Raw genomic sequence first — 24,022 nt, forward strand, 5'->3', positions numbered from 1 at the left:
ACTATGAATCACCTTTTGTTTCTTCTCCTGGTCTAATTTTTTTCACTAGCAAGAATCCTCTGCTCCTAAGAGATTCCTCTATTTTCAAGCGCGCGATGGATATCTGACGGCTTCAGAATGCTCTGTTCTTGTGCCACAAAAAAGAGGAAAATAATCATAGTTTTAAATAGCCGGCTATAGCGCAGCAGGGTGCCGCTAAATGGTCGTCTTCACAAATAGCCCGATTTAGCCCGCTATAGCCGATTTGAAGGCCCGCCGCTATTTTTCATAGCCCGCTATTTAAAACATTGAAAATAATTCTGAGCTCTGAGATTCCTGTGCTGACATTGACTGACTGAACCACACCGGCTGTGCGAGGCGCTCCACGGCGGCACCACCGCATTCGCCCCCATCCACCTCCAATCTGGAGGGTTCTGTCCGCCTCCTCGACCACCTCTACCTCCTCCTGTCGGCGTGCACCGTAGCGGGGATCCACCTCCTCCGCTGCCGTGAGTATAATCTACAATGACGTCTTGGCCGGTACCTGCCAGCCATTCAACGGGAGTAGCCCCATCCAGGGCAGACCACAATGACGTCTTGGCCGGTACCTGCCAGCCATTCAACGGGAGTAGCCCCATCCAGGGCAGACCGACTTTCCGGCCAAATAGATTGGTTGATTGGTTGATTGGTGGGGGTAAATGTCTCTAATATATTTCGTCCAATTAGATCTGTGCAGTCATAATCAGGTTACTGAACTCTAGTTTCTTGCAGCGTTGTACTACTAGACTGTGTCCAGTATATCATGTGCTGGTTGTTCAACCAGAATCAGGAAATTTTCTGGCTAATAACCTGATAGTTAAACCAACAGATTTGTTCACTTCGATTCTGTTGGTATCTTCAGGTTAATCCAACTCCCAGTGCACACGGAGTTCAGCCACATCGGAAAATTGTATTCCAACTAGATCACAATACATAGCTACCCTTTTCGTCTTACGAGGTAGAGAGGAAAAGACTTCCTTTGTGCACATGTTGTGTTATGGAATGTCACACCTAATTTCTGCAAGGTATGGTGTTTCTGGTCTCTGAGTGTTACCTTCACTTACTCGATGGTGTTCATATAGTAAATTTTCTGGTTAGTATGAACCAAAAATGCGTAGGATGATCCACGGATAATAATCGATGACCGGGCGATAGCACAGTTGTACCTCAGGGCTCAGGTATCGTGTCTGCGTTGGTCAGACCAACTATCGTGATCTAACTAGTGTGCAGTTTTCCGATATGCTTCCTTTTAGCTGACAAAATATAAATTTTGTCATCTCTGAATGTTCTCCTTTTTTGTTCTGGACGTGTTTCAGCTTTAGGTGGAGCATATTGAAGAATTCAGTTGTATAGGGCCAGATCCCGTCGTACTTTTTTTGGTACTTCTTTCTCCAAATAGACTCAAAAGACCTGAATAACAGTCATACCATGGATCTGAATCTTTTTTGTTTTGTTATAAGCATACTTCTCATCCAATAATCTGGACTATCAAGGATCATGCCATAATTTGAGTCTAGCCTTTTTAGCTATTTATTACTACTTACAGTACAGAACTAACAAGGAAAGATATGCTAATGCAAAATGTAGAGAACTAATAAAATGAAGAAGGAAATTTCTGAACACATTGCATTTTTTAATAGAAACCAATATATATTGTTCCAAGTTTGTCTTTTGGTCCCTACAGCTTATGTTTCTTTTATTGGTGTGCTCCAATGTGTTCTCTGAATACCTCCTTTTCTACTAAGAAGGTGATAATCCAGTTATCCTTTATGTTCTCGAAAAAGATATATTTGATTTCTTCTCTGTGTAATACGTTTCATTGGCTGCACATATGTCTTGAACTGTTCAATGCATGATGATGCACATACGTCAGAAGGTTTGGTTAGCTGTCCCTGTTGTTATAGGCCAACCCAGAAATTAACAATGCCTTGCTGAGGTACAACTATTGCTGAGCTGTTGCAAGATTGGGTAGTTGACTTGTGATAAATTGCGATTGGTTGAAGAAGTGCAGATCAAAGCTCGACTCATCTGAAGGAGTATTTCATTGAGTACAACCATCAGTTTATATTGTGGTAAGAAATAAAGATGCCCCAGCTGTTAATGTGCAAAGTCAGAATAGCTGTCCCTATTATTCCACGTCAAACCAAAAAACAATGTCCGGTGCTGAGCTAAGAAGGCTAATTGTCTAAAATGAGTACGCAGTGCACAGCTAAGATTGGACAGTGACTTTTGATTGATTGGGCAGTGCTCTACTCCTCTGTGGAAGTGTTTTATTAAGTACAGCCAACACGGAGAAGAAGGTAATCGATCGATGGAAGCAACCACCACTTCTCCCCCAGAAAGTCAATGCTCGCACTGTCTCCCATTTTCCTCAGAAGATCTCCGCGTCTAGCTTGCTCGCACCACCGTTTTCTTCTCCACCCTGGACTGCAACTGGGATTCCCTGTGTTCTGCGTGTGCCGTGAGCTCTGAGCATTCCAATGGCAGAGTCGGTGGCCACCATGGTGGTCGGGCCGCTGCTGTCCACTGTGAAGGAGAAGGCGTCCAGCTACCTCCTGGACCAGTACAAGGTGATGGAGGGCATGGAGGAGCAGCACAGGGTCCTCAAGTGCAAGCTGCAGGCCATCCTGGACGTCATCACCGACGCCGAGCATGCCGCGTCCGACAGAGAAGGGGCCAAGGCTTGGCTTGAGGAGGTCAAGAGGGTGGCTTATGAGGCGAATGAGATCTTTGATGAGTTCAAGTACGAGGCGCTCCGCCGTGAGGCCAAGAAGAATGGGCATTACAGCAAGCTCGGCATCGATACAGTAAGATTCTTCGTCACTCACAACCGTTTTGTGTTCCGTGACAAAATGAAGAAGAAGCTATGCAGAATCTTGCAGGCCATTGAGGTCCTTGTGGCTGAGATGAGCGCCTTTGACTTTAAATATCAGCAGCAAGCACCAATATCCATGCACTGGCAGCAGATGGATCTTGTTATCTCTGATCCAAAGAAAATCATTAGCAGATCGAGAAGCCAAGATACTAAGAATATTGTTGATACACTATTTTGTCAAGCTAGCAATCCAAATCTCACAGTTGTTCCCATCGTTGGGATAGGGGGGCTAGGCAAGACAACCTTAGCGCAACTCATTTACAATGAACCTGAAGTTCAGAAGCATTTCGAGTTGCTGATATGGGTTTGTGTCTCTGACAGCTTTGATGTGGATTCCTTGGCTCGAAGAATTGTTGACTTTCATCTTAAAAATAGTATAATTAAAGCACCTTTTAAGAAGGGCCCATTGGATAGCCTCCAAATTGTACTAAGCGGGCGTAGATACCTCCTTGTTTTGGATGATGTACGGAACCGAGAGAGCGATAAGTGGAAAAAGCTCGAGGTCCGCCTTACACATGGTGCTAAGGGCAGTGTGGTTTTGGCAACTACTCGTGATGAAGGAGTCGCAAAAATAATGGGTACAGTTAAAGCCTATAATCTCTCAGCTTTGGAGGATAACTTTATCGAGAAAATTATCGAGTCAAGAGCATTCAGTCTGCAGAAGGAAGAAGAAAGGCCGGTCATGCTAGTTAATATGGTTGGTGAGATCGCAAAGAGATGTCGTGGCTCTCCTTTGGCTGCAGCCGCACTGGGCTCTATGCTGCGTACAAAGACCAGCAAAGAAGAGTGGAAGGCTATATCGAGAAGAAGCAACATTTGCACCGAGGAGTCTGGAATTTTACCAATACTGAAGCTCAGCTACAATGACATGTCATCACAGATGAAGCAATGCTTTTCTTTCTGTGCTGTGTTTCCCAAGGATTACGAGATTGACGTGGACAAACTGATCCAACTATGGATCGCACATGGCTTTATCATGGACCAAAAAGAAGTTAGTCCTGAAACCATTGGCAAATGGATTTTCAATGAGCTGACCTCAAGGTTATTCTTTGTGGATGTGAAGAAAGTCCGAGTCTCACGGTATGAATATGCGCGCCCGGTGGTGGGTGATTATCCCAAACATACATGTAAAATCCAAGATCTTATGCATGATGTTGCATTGTCTACAATGGAAAAAGAATGCGCTCTTGCACCTAAGGAACCACGTCAGATTGAGTGGCTTCCAGATACAGCTCGCCACTTATTTCTGTCTTGTGGACAACCAGAAACTATTTTGAATGAATCTGTGGCGAAAAGATCTCTGGCTATCCAGACACTTATGTGTGATTGTTATATAGAAATGGGAGTTCGGTTGCAGCATTTATCAAAATACAACTCTTTGAAGGCATTACGGTTCCTTTTAAATTGGGGCGGACAATTCCATTTGAAACCAAAGCATCTGCATCACCTAAGGTACCTTGATCTCTCAAGAAGTTATATCGAATCACTTCCTGAAGATATAAGCATTTTATACAGCCTGCAAACATTGAACATATCTTGCTGCTACTCACTTCGTCGGCTTCCAAGACAAATGAAGTATTTGACCGCCCTCCATCACCTATACACTCATTGTTGTCCGAAGTTGAGGAGCATGCCTGGTGGTCTCCGAAAACTCATGTCCCTGCAGACACTTACATGTTTTATAGCAGGTCCTACTGGCTCTAAGTGCAGTGCCATTGGAGAGTTGCTACATTTAAACCTTGGTGGTCAGCTAGAGCTAACTCAACTAGAGAATGTGACAGAAGAAGATGCAAAAGCGGCAAATATCGGCAATAAGAAGGAACTGCAAGGCTTGACATTAAAATGGATTGTTGGTTGTGCTGATGATGCTAGAGTGCTGAAGAGTCTGAAACCTCATGATGGACTGCTGGGTGTAAGGATAGAATCCTACGGAGGCACCACCTTTCCGACATGGATGGCTATGTCGAGAAACATGGTTGAGATCCAACTTTTCCAGTGTGAAAAACTGCAATGGCTATTCGGTTGTGATACCACCTTCACTTTTCCAAATATGAAGGAGCTTACACTACAAGATCTGCATTGTTTGGACAGATGGTGGGAAACAAGTAACGAGGTACAAGGACAAGAGATAATGTTTCCTCGGCTTGAGAAGTTATCTATTGTTAGCTGTGCAAAGTTAACAGCGTTGCCGGACACAACACTGCTTGGAGAACCTCATGGTACAATGGCACGGTCAGCATTTCCAGCATTGAAGGAACTCTACTTGGATTTCTTGGACAACTTTTGGAAATGGGAGGCAACCGAGGGAACACAGAGAGGACACATGGTATTTCCTAAGCTTGAGAAACTTACAATTATGAATTGTTCTATCCTGACAGCATTACCGGAAGCACCGGTTGATGGAGATTATAGTATGGCACGGTCAGCGTTTCCTGCATTGAAAGTTCTGAAATTGAAATGCTTGAGCAGATTCGAGAGTTGGCATGCAGTCGAAGGATATAAAGGAGAAAACCTAATGTTTCCTCAGCTTGAGCAATTGGTTGTCATACACTGTGAAAATATGACAACATTATGTGGACAACGGACCTTCCCTCGCCTTCAGGAGATCCGTATCGAGTTTTGTCCAAAGCTGACAACAAAAGCTAAATCACCAAAGCTCAGCATGTTACACATGGAGGGAAATGAGGAAGAGATGTTCCTGTGGGTAGCTAGACATATGACATCATTGACCAATCTGAAACTGAAGAACCTTGAAGACACGCAATCAACCTTGGAGGCGGCTGATCATAGTTTGACACAAGTGGTGGACGCCATGGAAAAATGGAATCGAGATGATTTCCCTATGGCAATTATGCACTTGAGTGGCTTTAAGTCGGGTGTAACTGAGCTATGTGCATGTTTTGTACGGCTTGAATGGTTGTACATCAATGATTGTGCTGCGCTTGTCCACTGGCCAGAGAAAGAGTTCCAAGGCTTGGTATCCTTGAGGAGTCTAGAGATTTCGTACTGCAAGCAACTGGTTGGATACGCACAAGCTCCTGCAGCTGAGCCATCAGCAACATTAGAATCCTCGACTCAGCTCCTGCCAAGCCTCGAGTATCTCAAGATATTTCAATGTGAAAGCATGGTAGAGGTCTTCAAACTCCCTGCATCCCTGAGGAAAATGGAAATTCTTGATTGTGCTAAGCTCAAGTCCATATTCAATAGGAGGCTGCAACTGGAACAGGCATCATCATCGAATCTTCAAGGGCGATCACCTGTATATTCAGAGTTGTCATCGTCGTCAGCTGTATCCAGGGCGGAGCATTCTCTCTTTCCATGTTTAGAATCTATATACATACGAGGGTGTCATAGCTTAACAGGGATCCTTGATCTTCCCCCGTCGCTCAAGGAAATTAAAATTACCATTTGTTAGTGCCGTGAGTTGAGATCAGTGGAATCTCACTCGGGAGAGATGCCATCGTTGTTGGAGAAACTCAAGATCGGAGGATGTGAAATCCTGTCATCCCTACAAGATGGGTCACAAGCATGTTCTTTACATTGGAAACTGTCCTAGTATGAAGAGACTCCCTACATGCCTGCAGCAGCGTATGAGCAGCAGTAGCATCCAGAAGAAATGTCTAGATGCTCATCTTGAAGGTACGAACGCATGTCAGTCTGGTTGTCTGTTAATCTTTCACATTCAGCAACAAATTCAAACATCCTTCTAGCAAATTATATTTTTTGTTAGAACTAGAAACTGTCCTTAGGTTCCCTAAATGCCTGCAGCAATGTCTAAGCAGCCTCGAGCTGAAATATCACATTAATTTGTCACATTTCAGCAACAAATTCAGACATCCTTCTAGATATACTACTGCTTGAGCTGGATCAGTTGTTCTAACTAATAGATGCATAATTAAATGAGGAGGGTCTTGATTTTTTTTTTGGTGTAACAGGAAACATGTACAATTGATAGTTAACACTACACTAGAGTTTATATTGAGTCAACAATAATAGCACACACGAAGGAATCAAAGATAACAGTAACAGCATAACTTGTACTACAACCCGTCACCCATAATTGGAAGTAAACACTCCTTGTACCTATACTCTCTGTTCGTTCGGTGCATTCTTTTACAGTGTCAACTTTGATGCTAGTTTACATGTTTACTATATGTGACACCATTTGTGATAATTGATCAGGGCCTAGTTTACTGAAGCCCTAGACGTGGAAGTATACCATCCGCAGAGATTAGTGAGCTGTCGGTGTGCAACACCATCACCTTGGGAAGCATTGTTGGTAGGCTTTCTGTTATGGTTTGCTACTTGTTTCAAGACTCCATGGGGGCCATGTGGCCTTCTTTGATCGGGAAAAAAAATCACCATGGGAAGCTACCAAGCAGCAGCAGTCAAGCAAGAGATTTGATTATATGCACGGGCCATCGCTATATGAAAGGGTTCTGCTGGTGTTGATTGTGCACGGCTCTGCCTTTTCGCAGAACTGTTTCTGCGCATACAGCCTGGATAGGGTAGAGATCATGTTTGGAAAGAGTATGTATTGTTGTGATATCGTTTGCCAAGAATTCTTTGACATTTGATTTGGGCATGTCACTCTATTTCCTGTCCCAAAGAATGTACTACCAAGTTATGCCATGAAGGTGCGTGATGGCCTCTGATTTGAAACACTTGTGTGTGACCTTTATAATAATATCTCCTTGAGTACGGTTTCAGTCAGAGCGCCTTCACATTTTTTGAAAATCATACAAACATCTTTTTATATGGTATGAATATTTTTCAAAAATACGAGAACAATTTTTTGCCATTTCACATTTCTTTTTAAAATTTCATGGAACATGTTTTTTAAAGGTATGACTTTTTTTACAAATTAAACTTAAAAAAATCACATTTTGTTTAAAAAAATATCATGAGCAGATTTTTAAACATGTGAACATTTTTTAATGATATGATTTTGTTTTTTTGAAAATTATGTGAAAGACGAACATTTTAAAATAAATAGTAAAATAATTTGTGAAACATGTATGTTTTTAGAAGGACAATGGTATTTCCAGCCGGCAAGAGTTTAGTACTAGACTTGACATTGGTGCTCGTATTTTTTCAGATTTATTTCAAGCCTTTCAGCGATGTGTGTTCAGTGGAAGGAGACGTTTCCGTCGACTATGAAGGCATCTGTGGCGACTTTGTCAATATCAAGATGATGTGCCCGGCTCACTCTCTTGGAGGTGCTCATAAGGGTATGGTATGCGTGCGTTCGTTCATAGCGGTGAGTGTATATATAAGCGTCTACGTCTATACCATGTTGAAAGAAAGAAATAGAGACGAAATTAAGAAAAAGAATATAGGAAAAAACCGAACAAAACTAACGAAATGGGACCCAAACCCGTTCACTGTGTGGGCCGGTCATCGACTTCTTCTCCTCTTCTGTCGAGCCCAACCGAACCCAATGGATCGTACGAGAGGACTTCCACCCTATTGCCTCCGGCCGGCGGCGGCGATTCTGTGCTGCCGCCCCACGCCTCCGCCATTGCCGAGCTGCCCCCCGCCCGCAAGTGCAATCGAATCCAATCCCTCTTCCCTACCAACTACGTAGACCGGAAGAATCGAATCCCTCTTTCTTTACCAACGGCGGCAAGCCACCATGATGCGCGCGCCGCTGCGAGAAGGAAAGAATCTTCTTTCCCCACTCCTCTGCTTTGGTGGACGGAGGCTGCGGCAAGAAGAAAGGAATCTCATTCCATGGCCTGATTTTATCTCTCTCGCCCACCTCTTTCTCCGCAGTGCTTCCTTCCCCGTCTGATGCAGCGAGCACGGCGACGCGACGGCATCCCCTTCCTGCTGGTAATTTTCTTTCGTCTTTCTTACTCTGCTCTGCTGGTGGATCTCTCTGCCATTTGCTTATTTCAGTCTCTAAATTCTAAATTATCTTTCTAGTTCCCCCCGCAGATCTCTGAAGTTTGGTCTCTTGGGAGAGAGAGAGATCTCTGAAGTTTGGCTAGTGTTGATGTTCACAGCTCCAACGCTGCATTCACTGTTTTGAGGCTGCTGTCACGGTGTCACCGCCGCAGTCTTCATCTTGGTCTCCGTGGCGTCTCATAACACCAGGTATGCTCTGTTTCCTCTTTTCTTATTAACCTCTGCAGATTTAGGTCAAGGGCAGCCATTAACACCAATTCCTCCAATCGATCTTGTTTGCAGTACAGCCTCCATCAGTCACAAACAATTGATCAATCCACAAGCATCCAGTAAATGGAGGCGACGGCCATCAGTATCGGCAAGTCCGTGTTGAGCGGGGCACTCAACTATGTCCAGTCGGCTGTGGCCGAGGAGGTGGCTCTGCAGCTTGGTGTCCAGCGTGACCACTCCTTCATTTCAGACGAGCTCGACATGATGCGAGGTTTCCTGATGGCTGCAAATGACGAGCGGGATGACAACCTGGTTGTGAAGATATGGGTGAAGCAAGTCCGCGATGTGTCCTATGCTGTCGAGGACTGCCTCCTGGATTTTGCTGTCCGTCTTGACAAGCAATCTTGGTGGTGTCTCTCCCGCAAGGTGCTAGCCCGACGTTATGTAGCGGAGCAGATGAAGGAGCTCAGGGCCAAGGTGGAGGAGGTCAGCCAGAGGAACCAACGGTACCACCTCATCAAGGGCTCTAGCTCCAAGCCTACCTCAGCTGTTGGGCAGCCTACCATCTCCAGTGCGACGATGTCCGCCGCTGAGGATGCCAGGCTGCGACGGCAGAAAGCAAAGATGGATCTCATTGAGTTGACCAATTGCAAGGATGAGGCACTTCGAGTTATAGCGTTGTGGGTCACAAGTAGTAGTGATCTGCAGGAGATGTCCATCATCAAAAGTGCCTACGAAGATCCCATGATACACAAGAATTTCGATTGCTGTGCTTGGATCACACTGGTGTGTCCTTTCAGTCAAGCAGACTTCATTCGAAGCATTGTTAGGCAAATCTGTGTTAATTCTCTTCAAGAGACAGGAGAAGAAGGAAAAACAACTATTGGTGCCCAAGTTTTGAAGATGATGTCGATGACGAAAGAAGATGGTTTGGCTTGTGAGTTCAAGAGATATTTGAATGACAAGAGTTACCTAATTGTACTCAATGGCATACACACCACTGAAGAGTGGGATTGCATTAAAACATGTTTCCCAACCAACAAGAAAGGAAGCCGAATCATAGTATGCACTAAGCAAGTTGAAGTTGCATGCTTATGCATAGAAGCAGAGGATGAAGCTCTAGTGCATAAGATGTTATTTGCTGATCAGTCCCTTTATGCTTTCTACAGTAAGGTAATTTTTGAAGTCCTGAGAAAGACTTCTCTTTCCGTTATTTTCGTTCAGTGTCTCAACTAACAGTTAACATAATTAACTACCAGACTTGAACTTGTGTTCTCATGAAAGTTTTAGGTGAAATAACCATTCTACATAGTTTACTTCAAAATAATTATATGTTTTCATCTTTTTCCTTAGAAATAATTTATAGGATTTATATACATTTCACTTATGCTACAACTGAGATATATAGTAACCTTAATGTACCAACGCCGACGTGCATAGTTGACTCCATTTGATGTTTCTACACCTCCCTCCTTACCATCACCCTGTTGCATGTCCTCTGCCTTAGATCCAATCTAGACCATGCAAATAATTTCAGTGGTTACAACTATACCTCATACTCCATTCGTTTTCTAGTTCAAGTCCTGAACTCTCACATGGAGTCATTTGGCTTCCTATAGTTATCTAGGAGCCGGTCAGCAACCTCATACTTATTCCATAAATTATATAAATTAGAACCGCCATAAGTGGGGGCCACTCGTGCCATTGCTGGGGGCTAGAGCCATGGAGACTGCCACAAGAGAGATGATGTAGGTCATAGCACATAATGAGCAACCTTGCCATGGTGTCTTTGAGTTGCGTAACAAAACACTTACCACAAGGTTGGCATAAACATGGCCTTCCTGCACTAGGTTGGCCCATGACCTTAACCTCGCCAGCAGCGGGTTGGTTGCAGGGGCGGGCCCACCTCAATTCAAGGGTATTCAGCTGAATACCTATTATTTTGGGAAAATAATTAGATATACATAGTATCTATACGTTCTGTATACTACTAGCCGGTTGGCCCAATAGCCCAACCTTTATTTCCCTCGACACCACGAGTCCATGACTTGGTCCAGTAGCGCCGCACATATGCACACGTCCATCATTGCCCAAAAATAATTCCATCGATCGGTCAGAGGCACAGACGAACCGGCACCTGCCTCCCTTGCCCTCATGCACGCATCAGTTGTTCTGTTCCCACGCGAGCCGCCAGTCTGCCGCCGGCCGGGCTAGTATATGTTGAACAATTTTCACAATTATATGTTGAACAATACCAAGTTATGATAAATTTTTATGAATATAATATAATATGAGATATCTTTTCTACATTTCGAACTAGTACAATATGCTGCTATAATCGGTTATACGTGCCAAAAGGAAGGCTATAGGCTTAAAAAAACTTTTCAAAATTTGAATGCACAGTCTTCAATTCCCGGGCCCGCCCCTGGTTGGTTGGACACCAAACATGGTGAGCTTCTCTTACTGGCCGGAGTTCCCCTCGAGCTTTTCTCACAGGTGGTTGTGCTCCCCCTCGCTTTGGTGGCCTGTGGTCTACTCCGGGGAGGTGCGGCCATGGTTTTGGTTACCGGGCGGTAAATTCGGTTACCACCCGATAACCGCGTTTCCCGCTGCCCCACGATAATTAAGATTCAAACTTTTTGAATTTTTTGAATTTAAACTCCTAACATCTAGTTAAATGAGGTATATATATCTCTAGCTCAAACACAAGCTTACTCGTGTCCTAGTGGTAAGGATCTTCGTCCGGCAACGGTGCGGCATGTGTTCGACGACAGCCTTTTTCCTTTTTTGATTTTTGAAGAATGCACGCCACACTCTGTGCTGTAATTTCTGAAAAAATTATGTGCGTGCGAGGGTCGAACTCGTGACCTGCATGTGCGCGGCAGTGGAGCAGACCTGTTACCGCTGCGCTAGTACTACTACACAATACATTTAGTGTTCCAAACTTATGTATTCTGGTCTTAAAAAATTTGAATTCAAATTTGAATTTTAAATTTTGCTCGATTTTTTTTGGGTATTTCGTGGTTACCTTGGTAACCGAGTTTACCGCCCCCCCTCGAGAAAAATGTTCCATTCGGAATCCAAAACCTTGGGTGTGCTCTGGCAACGGAATTGCCCTTTGGGCGCACGGAAACAGCCATGGTGGCAGTGGCCAGATACGGTGCTGACGTTGGTCTGCGGTTGTGGGCCGGGTGTGGGCGGCAGTTTTGTTTCTTCCCTGCATGTCCGTAGTGCCTACGGCTTGAAGCTCTTGTGGCCTTGGAAATTCATTGCAATACATTCGCATAAAAGGGTATGTTGCCAAAAAAGTTTATGCTAGTGAATGTTTTTCATCCAGTTCTGTTAGGAGTATGAGGCATGGGAGTACATGTTACCATTACTATGTAGTGTAAACTATTAAGGACACATGTTTCTTATTGGTCAGAGTATGTATAATCTTGTTATATCATTTTGTATATATATACTCCGCTAATCATTATAATACATATGAAAGTGGATCTAAAATTTAACCATAATATACTCCTTTTTGTTACACTCTTTTTATAAGCATTAATTGTGTCCTTGTGTTTAAACTTCCCAGGAGAGAAGGAATTCGAAGGAAAAAGGGTCAATCCCATTTGTAGTATCTACTGGTGTTAACAGCTCGACACACAAGAACATCCTCACTCAAACGGAGGCAATGGCTACTCTAGAGGAATCTCGTCTCATCGGAAGAGGGAATGAAAAAGAGGAAATCATCAAACTAATCTCAAATAAAGATCTCCGGCAATTTCATGTGATCTCCTTGTGGGGAATGGGTGGTATTGGAAAAACAACACTAGTGAAAGATATCTATCAAAGCCAAGAGAATAGTAGCATGTTTGATAAGCGTGCTTGTGTCACAGTCATGCGTCCTTTCAATTTAGCAATGCTCCTTGAGAGCTTAATTATGCAATTCAGAGATAATAATGAGGCAGATTTAAGGACATGTTTAGAAGGAAAGAGATATTTGCTTGTTGTTGATGATCTGTGGTCCATAGTAGAGTGGGACGCTATAAAACCATATTTGCCAGAAACGGGAGCAAGCTGCATAATAGTCACCACAAGGGAAGAGAATATTGCTAAGCACTGCTCAAAGGATGAAACGAATATATACAAGCTCAAACATCTGGGCCCTGCTGACGCATGTACCCTCTTCACCAAAAAGGTACAAATGAAGTAGTTTCATGCTCAGTTAGTTGTTCTGGGAATCGCTCTCCCTCTTTTTTCTATTACAGTTATGGAATAGGAATACTATATGTTATCAATTTTTTATTTCGGTCAATGCTAAACTGCTTTAAACTTCACAAACAATATCTTTATGAGCACATTTACACAATTGTAGAATCAACTTGCTAGGCAGTCCACTATAAAATTGGATATGCAATAGCTAGAATAATACATATAAATTCAAAGGGCATCGGAATAGATAAACTCGATTACGGTGGAGACATGATAATCTATATAGTTATAGTTGTGTCGAACCCAATAATTTTGTGGAATTTTAGCTGTCAAAGTGAAGTAGGATATCCCTGTTTCACTATCGAACAACAAAGAAGTCAGTAGATGCACAAATAAAGGTTCATCCTATTTGTACAAGGTACAATGGGGTGTGCATAGGCATTTGTTTGCTCATTATTGAAGTTATCGTCTCAGCATTTTCAGCCACCAAAATGTTACCACAATAAAACACATGCTTCAATAATCATGGATGAATATTCGATCTGCTCATAAGAATCTTTAGTCACTGTCTCTTCGGCTTTGTCGTTGGCTCTGTCCTCTTTAAATCAAGTCATTGAGTTTTTCCAGATTTGTATATGGTAAGCCAATTTGGACTTATATGGTTCATGTTTTTTCTTCTTCTCACGTTGGTATGGGAGTTTCTAGCAAATTTGTAAGTAGTGTAACTATATTGTATTTATGTATTTAGATAAAAGGAAACCATACATCTTGAAAGTACAAATGGATAAGTTAGTATTTTGATATTTTATTTTTGACATTGAGCATATTTCCGTATCTCCTGCCATGTTAACATAACAATACATGATTTGAAAGAATCTTCACCTGAAAAACATTTTTACTCCAGAGAGAAAGAGAGGTTCTGCAATATGAGTATTTGTAATGTAGCAGCATTCTGCTTGTACATGGCAACACTGCTCGTAACTTTTATCGGACATTATATATTCCTAGTTTCCTACATGAGTGTTGATCTGACAGAATATCATATAAGTATATTACTAATAATCTATTTGATCGGGCTTAAGAATTTTAGTAACCGGGAAATACATTCTGATTAGATAAGGAAGACATTATTGTCTTTGAAACTCATGGATAGCCCAAATCTATCATCCAAAACATTCGGCGCACCTGTGTTTTGTGCTTGATTGGTTGATTTTGTATTACACAGACAACGTACGAACTTGTGATACTTTTGATCATATTCTGTAGAAATTAAAATGTTTCATATGAAGCTCCTTTGAAATTCATATGCTACAAACGTACTTCTAAGAAAGCTAAGGCATGTTTTGTGTCCTGCATATGCAGTTGAACGAAATACACCAGGGCATGTGACTGGTTACATTTATTTTTACGTTCAGAAGTTTGGTTTTCAAGGAGTTTTCAGTAGGCATGTTGTCTAGATTTATATTAATGAAAGCCCCACTGGCAGAGTAGGATTACACAAAGTAAACCCTAGATTGGTCCAGAGACGCAGCCCGGACACGGCGAGAAGGATACATGATGTCATAACAACAACCTACAAGTGTTAAGCTACATGCACTAGCCAACGCAATCAAAATTCCAAACTGATGGAAAGGGCTAGGCAATACACATATACACTTCAACACCCCCTCTCACGTCTTGCACCACCACAACAACTCACCTTTGAGCAAACCACAGCAGGCAACACACTACAACATAGCACTAGAATCTAGAAAACACAAGGCAACTACTAGCGGCTTGCAGTTGCAAGGTCTCCCTGATCTTGTGTTTTTGGGAGTTGGAGCTTCCGGAGGCTCGCTGCGTCCATGAAGCAACGATTGAGGCGCAAGGAGGATAGCTGGTATTGAGGGCCGCGTGAGCGAAACACCGTGATGCCCATCGAACGAGCAGGGCAGGGCCGCCCGAGCTGGTTTCGTGCCAACTCAGTGGCAACCTATTACTGATCTGGAGGACCCAGCCTGGGTTTTCACTCTCCGCCCAATAGCATGGCCAACAAAGGATAAGGCCGCGATGCCAACATCGCAAGAGAAGCTGGAAAGGTTGGTAGTCAATAGAATGCACAGTGCGCAGGTAGGTGGCACTCACCTTGTTGAACTTCCACTCTCGGAGTCGACGCCGGCACGCCACCAAGCTTCCAAAGAAAGACCATCATCAATTACACCTGCACCCCCATCGCCCTGTCGTCAGCCAGCCGGGCCGTAGGAAACCACCACCACGCAGCCATCTTAAATCAATGCCTCGCGGCCGCCCCTCCACCCTCACGGCTGGATCAACCAGACAACACCACCCGTAGCACGCCACGTTGAATGTGCCTTGACCTCACTACCAAGGGCCGCCGCCCCGGAGCCCAAGCCCGATCTGCCAGATCCAAATGCAGGGTGTTAGCACACCAAGTCATTGACAGGCGGGGAACAAAACCCTAACCCTAGCGGGCTGAGTCGGCACCCGAGTTGTCCACACGGGAGCGACACGAGGCCCGAATCGTTTCTCTAAGAAATCTGGCAGGTAACACTTTTGTTGATTATATTGTTGCTATGGTGCTCTCCTTGAATGCCTCCACAATTATTCTGTGTACATGGGGTTAGCCAGCACTTGTTATACCTTTCTCACTTGTTTCCTTTCCTTTCTCATGTACAAGTAACCAAGGGAAGATGGTCAACACTCTCGTGGATCAATAAATTCTGTAGAATGAGTTGTTAAGGTGTAATAGGAGCACCATAAAAGAGCTGCTCATGTAGTAACAACACTGAAACCTTATGATTATGACAAATAAACACCATTAACTAGAGGCTAGACTATATCAAGTTAATGGCTGCTTATGTGGAGCAAATAAGAAAGAACCCTATCAATGTGAGTAGGGTAATTGATGTCCGATGAAACCAATTTTTAAGAATACGATTAGCTGTAACCATTTCAGAGGAGAGGTGCAACTGTAGAAGTAGAAGTATGATGGGAGAGGGCATTGCTTTGCTTGGCTATATTGGCGTGAAATTCAGATCGAGGCGATGGGTTCATTGCTTGATGGGAGGAAATATCTTTGTAGGAATAATAATGATGATATACTCCCTCCATGAAGAAATATAAGAGCGTTTAGATCACTAGATCTAGAGAGTGATCTAAACGCTCTTATATTTCTTTACGGAGGGAGTACTAAATAAAGAAGATGGATGACAGGGAAACTTATTAGCTAACAAAACTAGCAATGTCTCACTTCCACATCTTTATATTACATACTCCAATATATTCAACAGTGTAAGGTAAAATATGTGTTATAGAATAGTGCATATAAGATTTTTTCCTGAAGTACTAAATAACCTGGATTCCTCGCCAAAAAGAAGTACTAAATAACTTGATTGATGTGGATTTCAGGTATTTAAAGAGACCGTCAATTTGGACGAGCAATATCCAGAGTTGGTTGAAGATGCAAAACTGATATTGAAGAAGTGCAGAGGACTTCCCCTTGCACTAGTCACCATAGGTGGCTTCTTGGCAAACCAACCAAAAACTGCTTTTGAATGGAGAAAATTGAATGATCATATCAGTTCTGAGTTGGAGATGAATCCCAAACTTGGTATCATAAAAGCAGTCCTTATGAAAAGCTATGATGGTTTACCCTATCACCTCAAGGCTTGTTTCTTGTATCTAGCCATCTTTCTTGAAGATCAGCAGATTGCACGAAGACGCTTAGTGCATCGGTGGCTTGCAGAGGGTTACTCAAGTGAGGTGCGTGGTAAGTCTGCGGAAGAAATATTGGACGGTTACTTCATGGACCTCATAAGTAGGAGCATGATCCTGCCATCTCAACGGTCAGTTTATTGTAGGAAAGAAATTGACTCTTGCCATGTCCATGATCTCATTCGTGAAATTGCCATCTCAAAGGCTATGGAGGAAAATCTTTTTTTCATGTTGGAGGAAGACTGCAGTTTAAATAACCAAGGCACAGTGCGTCATCTTGCTGTAAGCAGCAACTGGAAGGGGGATCAGTGTGAGTTTGAGAATATAGTAGACTTGTCCTGTGTACGATCTTTGACAGTGTTTGGAAATTGGAGGCCGTTTTACATTTCTGATAAGATGAGGTTGCTACGAGTGCTGGATTTGGAGGGCGAGTGGGATCTATTTGATCATCATCTTGAGCACATTGGGAAGCTTGTACATCTTAGATATCTTTCTTTAAGGGGACATGCTGATATATTTTACCTGCCAAATTCGTTGGGTAACCTGAGACAACTCCTGACACTAGATATTTCGGGTACAGGCATAATAAAGCTACCAAGGACTATCATCAAGCTTGTGAAGATGCAACGCATTCTTGCTAGTGGCATAGGAGAGACACATGAGGATATATATGAAGATGCAGATGAGCAGTCGCGAATGAGTTTGCCTTCGCATTTAGTTGCCTTTTGTTTGGCATGTCGTGATTTTGCAAGTGAAGACGATGCACAAGCACAACCTAACAGGCGTGATATGTGCACTGCGTTCTGCTGCGGCATATTACCTTATTATGCAGCAGGACGACATCCAGGTGGTGTTGAAGTGCCAAGAGGAATTTGGAAACTGAAGGCCCTGCGCACACTGCGTATGGTGGACGTCTCAGTGGGGAAGGCTGTTGTTGAAGATATAAAAAAGCTCACCCGGCTGCGCAAGTTAGGAGTGACAGGCATCAACAAGACAAATGGTCAGGAGTTGTGTGCAGCAATTGCTGGTCTCAGCAGCCTGGAGTCATTGTCACTGCGATCATATGGAAAGGCAGGTTTATCAGGTTGCTTGGATGGCTTGTCCTCACCTCCAGAAAACCTGCAGAGCCTCAAGTTGTTTGGCAACCTGGTTAAACTGCCGGAGTGGATCCGGGGGCTTAAAAATCTCGTGAAGCTGAAGCTAGAGAGGTCGAGGATATTGGATTACGGTGCAGCCGTAAAAGTCCTTGGGAAACTATCAAACCTGGCCTCCCTACGTCTATTGAAGCACTCGTTCGTTGGTCAAGAGGTCCGTTTAAGATTTCATCGGGAGGCATTCCCGAGCCTGAAGGTGCTGCAGCTGCATTGGATAAACAATCTCAAGTCGGTGAAATTTGAAGAAGGGGCAACACCTAAGCTTGAGTTGCTGCAGTATTTTGATTGGAGCCGTCCCAGTTATGGGCTCTTTTCTGGGTTACCGCATCTCCCAAGCCTCAAGGAAGTTATGCTGCATAGGTCAGTCTGGCGTGAGACCGAGTTCAGGGAAGACCTGGGATGCCAGCTCGCAGAGAATCAAAACAGGCCCGTTTTGAAGAGGTGGAATGAGAAGTAGCTGTATTCAACTCTCGTCTTGTGTAGTAAGTATTTTTTTTTCTCAGTTTGATATTTTATTTTTGCCCAAGAGGCTGTAATAAGGTAGCTGGCTCTCTAGCTGCTCACGGAGCGAGTATGGGCCATGCATACTCAGCCTTTTGGCCGGATGGGGTGCCGGATTTTGTACACGCTTTGATTGCGAGCGACATGGCTGGTCGTTCTGGTTAATGGAATGAAGGCCATTCCGACTCAAAAAAAAAGTATTTTTTTTCTTTCATGGATGAATCAAGACTTCCTAGCTAGGAAGGCTCATTTTGTATCGCCAACTGCATGTGCAAGGTGTCATTCCCTTGATTTGTTTCCGCGTGTACAACCTAGCTAGTGTAGTCTGGATAAAGTTTTGATGCTTTCATTTACCCGGCACTTGGCACTGCAAGCATTTCTCATCCCAAATGCACCTACTCATGTTTGTGTGCTCTATGTATGTATGTATGTATGTATGTAATGTAATGTAATGCATGTCCTGCTCAGCTAACAAAATATGTCAAAAAACGTCTTACATTATGGGATGGAGTAGTATTTTTGTTGTTGTTGAGAGGAATAGCTCCTATTCCATTAGACTTGGTGCACCAAATAAGTGTTCGCCAGTACCGAAACAAAGTCTAGTCGCTTAAACCCCGAGCTGATAGGCAGACTATTTGATAGGACGGAGTAGTATTATACTACTCCCTCTGTGTCAGCGCCTCAAGCAGCATCACACCACGGGGCAAGCGGTCTTTTGGGCCCGCTTGTGGACTGGACCGACAAAAAAACTGGCCGGTCCGGTCCGTGAAAAGGGGACCGAAAATTGATCGGTCCGGTCCTGCCTTGGTCGGACCGAAGGTGACGCGCTTTTTCCGCCCAGCCGCCGGCGACGCCCTGCTGTGGCGCCGGTGAGATCCACGACGCTGCGTCCCCTCCTGCACTGCCTTGCCCCTCCTCGATCCAGTTTTCCTTTCCTTTCGTTCTGTCGAACAGAAAACAAGAAAGAACGAAAGAGGCGGGGTCCGGTCCGATAATCATGGCATTATTCCACGTCCAAATTGATCCACTAATCAAGGCAAGGCCCGCAGAGACAAAATCGTGGGCTCATGCACGCGCTACACTACTTGCATGTACTCCGTAATAGGGGACATCCTGTGTGAGGATGACGCGTGTTTAGATCAGGCACGCTGTTACGCAAGGAATAAAGAGAGCGAAAACTGAAAAGCCGCACCCCAGTTGCACGTCCTGTGCGGGCATGCCGTTTAATTAGATCGGGCACCTCCCATGCGTGATGCGTGCATGCCGCTTAGATCGGCACGTCCCGTGCGTGGATGGCGTGAGTGTTGCAGGTTAATGGTTGGCAATGACAATGGCTAACGCTTGCGGTTCATGAATAACAACCGCGCCGCCCAGCGCACACCTTGCCGCCGGCGCTCACGCATGTAACCCACCTCGCCAGAGCAACCACGCACGTCGCACACCTCGCCGCCGCACCCGGGCAAGTCGTCGCCGGTGGCCGTTGGTCGGTCCGCCCCGGGCTTCATCGTCGCCGGTCCGGTCCCCGAAATCAGGACCGTGATGCTGCTTGGTCCGGTCCGGCCCGGACCGCCGGCGGCCGGTCCAAACGACGGCTCGGACCGGCCTGGACCGCGTCCACCCTGACACCTGATCAGGAAGCAGCGACAACAGGCGAAGACCCACTCGAGTTCAAACCATCTCCTGGGCCTGCGGCACGGCCCACTCGAGTGAAGACGAAGCCCAGCTGGAATGCCGGCCCGGAATGGACGTCCTAGTTTAAATACCACTTGTAACGTTCGGATAGAGTTGGCTTGGAATTGGACGGCGGCCTCGGCCGATTGTAACTAGCTGTAGCAGTGATGGAGGTTGGGAGGATAAACACGCTATCGAATTCCCCATTTCGCCATGAAACCTAGCTTCCTCTCGTAGAGCGATCGCGACCCTTACACTTGGTATCAGATTCGGCGGTCCTGACGCTTCCCCAACATCACCACGAGACGCGGTGGCGGGGAGAGTCAGGTTGCAGCAGGAAGAGTCAGCATCACTGATTATTCAAGGGTCACCTGCATATTCAGAGGTGTCATTGTCATTAGCCATGACCAGGGAGGAGCATAACCTCTTCCCATGTTTAGAAGAAATAGACATACGGGAGTGTGACAGCTTAACAGGGGTCCTCAATCTTCCGCCGCCCCTCAAGGAAATAATATTTAATGGGTGCGCTGAGTTGAGATCAGTAGAATTTCAATCAGGAGAGATGCCATTGTTGGAGGTCCTCCACATTGCACGATGCAAAACCCTGTCATCCCTACCAGACGGGCCGCAAGCATACTCATCCCTCCAATATCTTGCCGTTAAAAACTGCCCTGACATAAAGAGTCTCCCTGCATGCCTGCAGCAACGGCTAAGCAGCCTCGTGTCAAAATTTCTAGATGCCCGTCATCAAGGTACGCACGCGCCAGTTTGCTTCTCTATTGATTTGTGATATCTCAGCAACAAATTCAGACATCCTGTCCTTCTACATATACTATTCTCTCCTTTCCAAAATATTTGTCTTTTTAGAAATTTCAAATGAACTACCACATACGAATGTATATAGACATATTTTAGAGTGTAGGTTTACTCATTTTGCTCCGTATGTAGTTACTTGCTGAAATCTCTAAGAAGACAAATACTCCCTCCGTCCGAAAATATTGTCATCAAAATGGATAAAAAATGATGTATCTAGAACTAAAATACGGCGGTGAAGGTGGCGGCGAGGCCTCTCGTCGCTTCGTTCCTGCGCGAAGGACCCCGGACACCGGGGCAGCGGCCCCGGACGGCGAGGCGGCGCAGCCTCTGCGACATGCGGCGTGCGCGGGATGTGACGGCCGGAGTCGTCGGCTGCTCGGGCGGCGCGGATCCGGCGGGTGGTGGTCGTGGCGCGGTCTCTCCGCTCCAGATCTGAAGGTCGAGCTCCTCCTCATCCTCTGCTCACTCCTCCCCTCCGGCTATGTCCGATCTGCAGCTTTTGCTGCCAGTTCCGGTGCTGGCGGGGTGCCGGTGGCATATCTCGAGTCCGGGGGAAACCCTTGGTTGGATCTCCGACCACGGCAGTGAGGGCGCGTGCGCGCATCGCCTTTCTTCCTTTGAGGCACCGCGGAGGTCTCCCGTATCCATCCCTGTCCCAGATCCTGGGTGAAAGCCCAAAACTCGTCTCGGGTTGGGCGGTGGCGGCGTCCCGCACGTCGTTCCCTCCTTGGAGGCGCCGCCTTGGGTTTGTCTGGTTCTACGGGTGAGTGGTGCCGAGATAGGAGAGTGCTCGTCGGCTGCGAGTCCAAGTAGAGGCTTCCCAAGCTTCGACCTTGGGTCCTTGCAGCTTGTTTCTTCGACAATCCTCCCAGTGGTTTTCCTTCAGCTCTCGGTGACCCCGGGCAGGTGCCAGTGCAGCTAGTGGTGTGCCTTCGATGTGGTGAGGACGGTGTGATTTGCCTGCTCTGGGTTTCGACCGGCACCTGCTCTTGCTCTCGGGTGAGCGCCCAACGACCCGACGGTGCGGCGCCTTCGAGCCTAGGCGAGAGGATTGGGGTCCTCTTCGGCGTTGGAAGACAGGTTTCGTGATCCCAACCACACGAACCGGCTGCACGCAGTTCTTGCAGGCCTTTGGCTGATCCTTGACGCTACTCTGCTCCCTGCCTCTTGGTGCCGATGTGCTACGGGCTTCGACATTACTTGCAGATCTCTCATGTGTATATCTATGTGTGCAGTAGTGTGCGTTGCGTTGTAAACTGCTCTGTCAGCTCCCTTGTATCTTTCGGTCGCTCTTGCTTGGTGGCCTTGTGTAATCCTGGCCGGTTGATGGCTTTGTTAATTCAAAGTCGGGCTCCCCTTGAGCCTTCGTTCTAAAAAAAAGAACTAAAATACGTCTAGATACATCTCCTTTTATCCATTTTGATGACAAATATTTTTGGACGGAGGGAATATTTAGGAACGGAGGGAGTAATACTCAAGCTGGATCTGTTTGTTCTAGCTTTGGTGATTTAGAGCATCTCCAGCCGCGCCCCCAACAAGGCCCCCCAGGCGATTTTTCGGCCGCCGGCGCCAAAAAATCGGCCTAGTCGCGCCCCTCAGGGGCCCTTTTTTCGCCGGCTCGGGCCGAAATTGGCGCCGGCGGACCCAACCCTAACCCGGCGCGCTGGGGGCGCTCGGGGGCGCCGGGCGAATCGTTTTTGGCGCAAAAGCGCCGCGGGCCAGCCGCGTCAGCGACACCGCCCGCCTCGTCTTCTCCCGACACCTCGGTTTCCCGCGGGGAATCAATGGCAAGGCTGCCGCCGGTCAGCTTTGCCATTGATTCCTCACGGGCGGCGCGTTCACGGGGCGGCGCGCCGACACCTCCCCTCCCTCGGACGCGTACACACGGACGCGGCGCGGCTATATATGGCCTCGCTCGCCTGTGATGAGTGCCACCTCTCCACCTCTCCCGAGCGCCGCCGCCGAGCTCTTCTCCCCCAGCCCTCCCTCTCCCGAGCGCCGCCGCTGATCTCTTCTCCCCCAGCCACTCCATCTCCCGAGCGCCGCCGCCGATCTCTTCTCCCCAGCCACTCCATCTCCCCGATGGCCGAGCGTTTCCCCGGAGACGAGGCGGCGGCCAACGGCTTCGGCCGCCGTTCGCTCCGCGAACAGGAGTCCTGACTCCTGTTCCAGGCGAACATCCCGGCGCCGCCGGACATGCGCGCCGGGCCGACGGGCTGGAGGCTCAGCAATGGGGGAGTGCCCATTCCCCCGTTGCCCGACACCGTGGCCAAATCATCATACTTCGCCGACGAGGTCGAGATCGTGCGCGCCTCCCTCACCGACGCCGAGCTCTCCCTCCCCCAGTATGCCGCCGACAACCACGCGCCTTGGGCGGCGTACTTCGAGCGCCGCCAGCAGCAGCGGCTGGCGTCCACCAACGGGGCGCCGGTGGTCGGCGGCGTGAAGAACAGCGAGGGGCGCCACCTGTGGTGGGGCGCCCCCGGCCGCACACTTGAGGGCGTGCTGACGCACCTCGAGGGCGGCAACAACCCGCCGTTGGCGTACCCCCCGGCGAGGGCGGCCGCCCCGGCGCACCGCCGACACGACTGGCAATGGGCGCCAAGGAGGTTTGGCGCGTCCTCCTCCTCTTCCTCCTCCCGCTCCTCCTCCCACTCCTTCGGCACTCCGACGTTGCTCGGCGTCAAGGCCGAGCCCGCGGCGGAGACGCCGCTCGGTCGGCGCACTCGCAGCGCCGGCATCGTCATCAACGAGGGCGGCCGGCACCCCTCCTTGTCGGCTCCTCCTCCGCGCTTCGTCAAGCCAAAGACGGAGCCGGGGCTCGCGCCGGTGAAGACGGAGCCGGGGCTCGCGCCAGTGAAGACGGAGCACGGCGAGGTCGAGCTCGACGACGACGCGGCCCTTGAATGGGCAGGCCAGGACTCCATCAAGATGGCGATGGAGCGCCAGCGCG

At 46.8% G+C, this 24,022-nt stretch overlaps 1 protein-coding gene across 1 annotated transcript; it reads left to right on the plus strand.

The window, feature by feature from the left end:
• Window positions 1–56: 56 nt before the first annotated feature.
• LOC123080939 (uncharacterized) lies at window positions 57–18,768 on the plus strand. Its single transcript, XM_044503888.1, has 10 exons — window positions 57–6,163; window positions 7,329–7,423; window positions 8,026–8,129; window positions 8,669–8,728; window positions 8,902–8,992; window positions 9,264–10,186; window positions 12,594–13,199; window positions 15,143–15,322; window positions 16,040–16,102; window positions 16,622–18,768. Exons 1-10 carry the CDS (start codon window positions 2,499–2,501, stop codon window positions 18,536–18,538), a joined length of 7,704 nt encoding a protein of 2,567 aa, XP_044359823.1. The 5' UTR covers window positions 57–2,498; the 3' UTR covers window positions 18,539–18,768.
• Window positions 18,769–24,022: the final 5,254 nt, after the last annotated feature.

The sequence above is a fragment of the Triticum aestivum genome, chromosome 3D (assembly GCF_018294505.1).
Source record: "Triticum aestivum cultivar Chinese Spring chromosome 3D, IWGSC CS RefSeq v2.1, whole genome shotgun sequence".
In the NCBI taxonomy this organism is placed as follows: Eukaryota; Viridiplantae; Streptophyta; class Magnoliopsida; order Poales; family Poaceae; genus Triticum; species Triticum aestivum.

Bases quoted from the DNA above. Each gene is read 5' to 3' on its own strand.
- LOC123080939 (XM_044503888.1), top strand. From the start codon at position 2,499: ATGGCAGAGTCGGTGGCCACCATGGTGGTCGGGCCGCTGCTGTCCACT. The intron at 8,130-8,668 runs GTATGCGTGCGT...CTTTCTCCGCAG, and splicing joins GAGGTGCTCATAAGGGTATG to TGCTTCCTTCCCCGTCTGAT. The intron at 13,200-15,142 runs GTACAAATGAAG...TCGAACGAGCAG, and splicing joins GTACCCTCTTCACCAAAAAG to GGCAGGGCCGCCCGAGCTGG.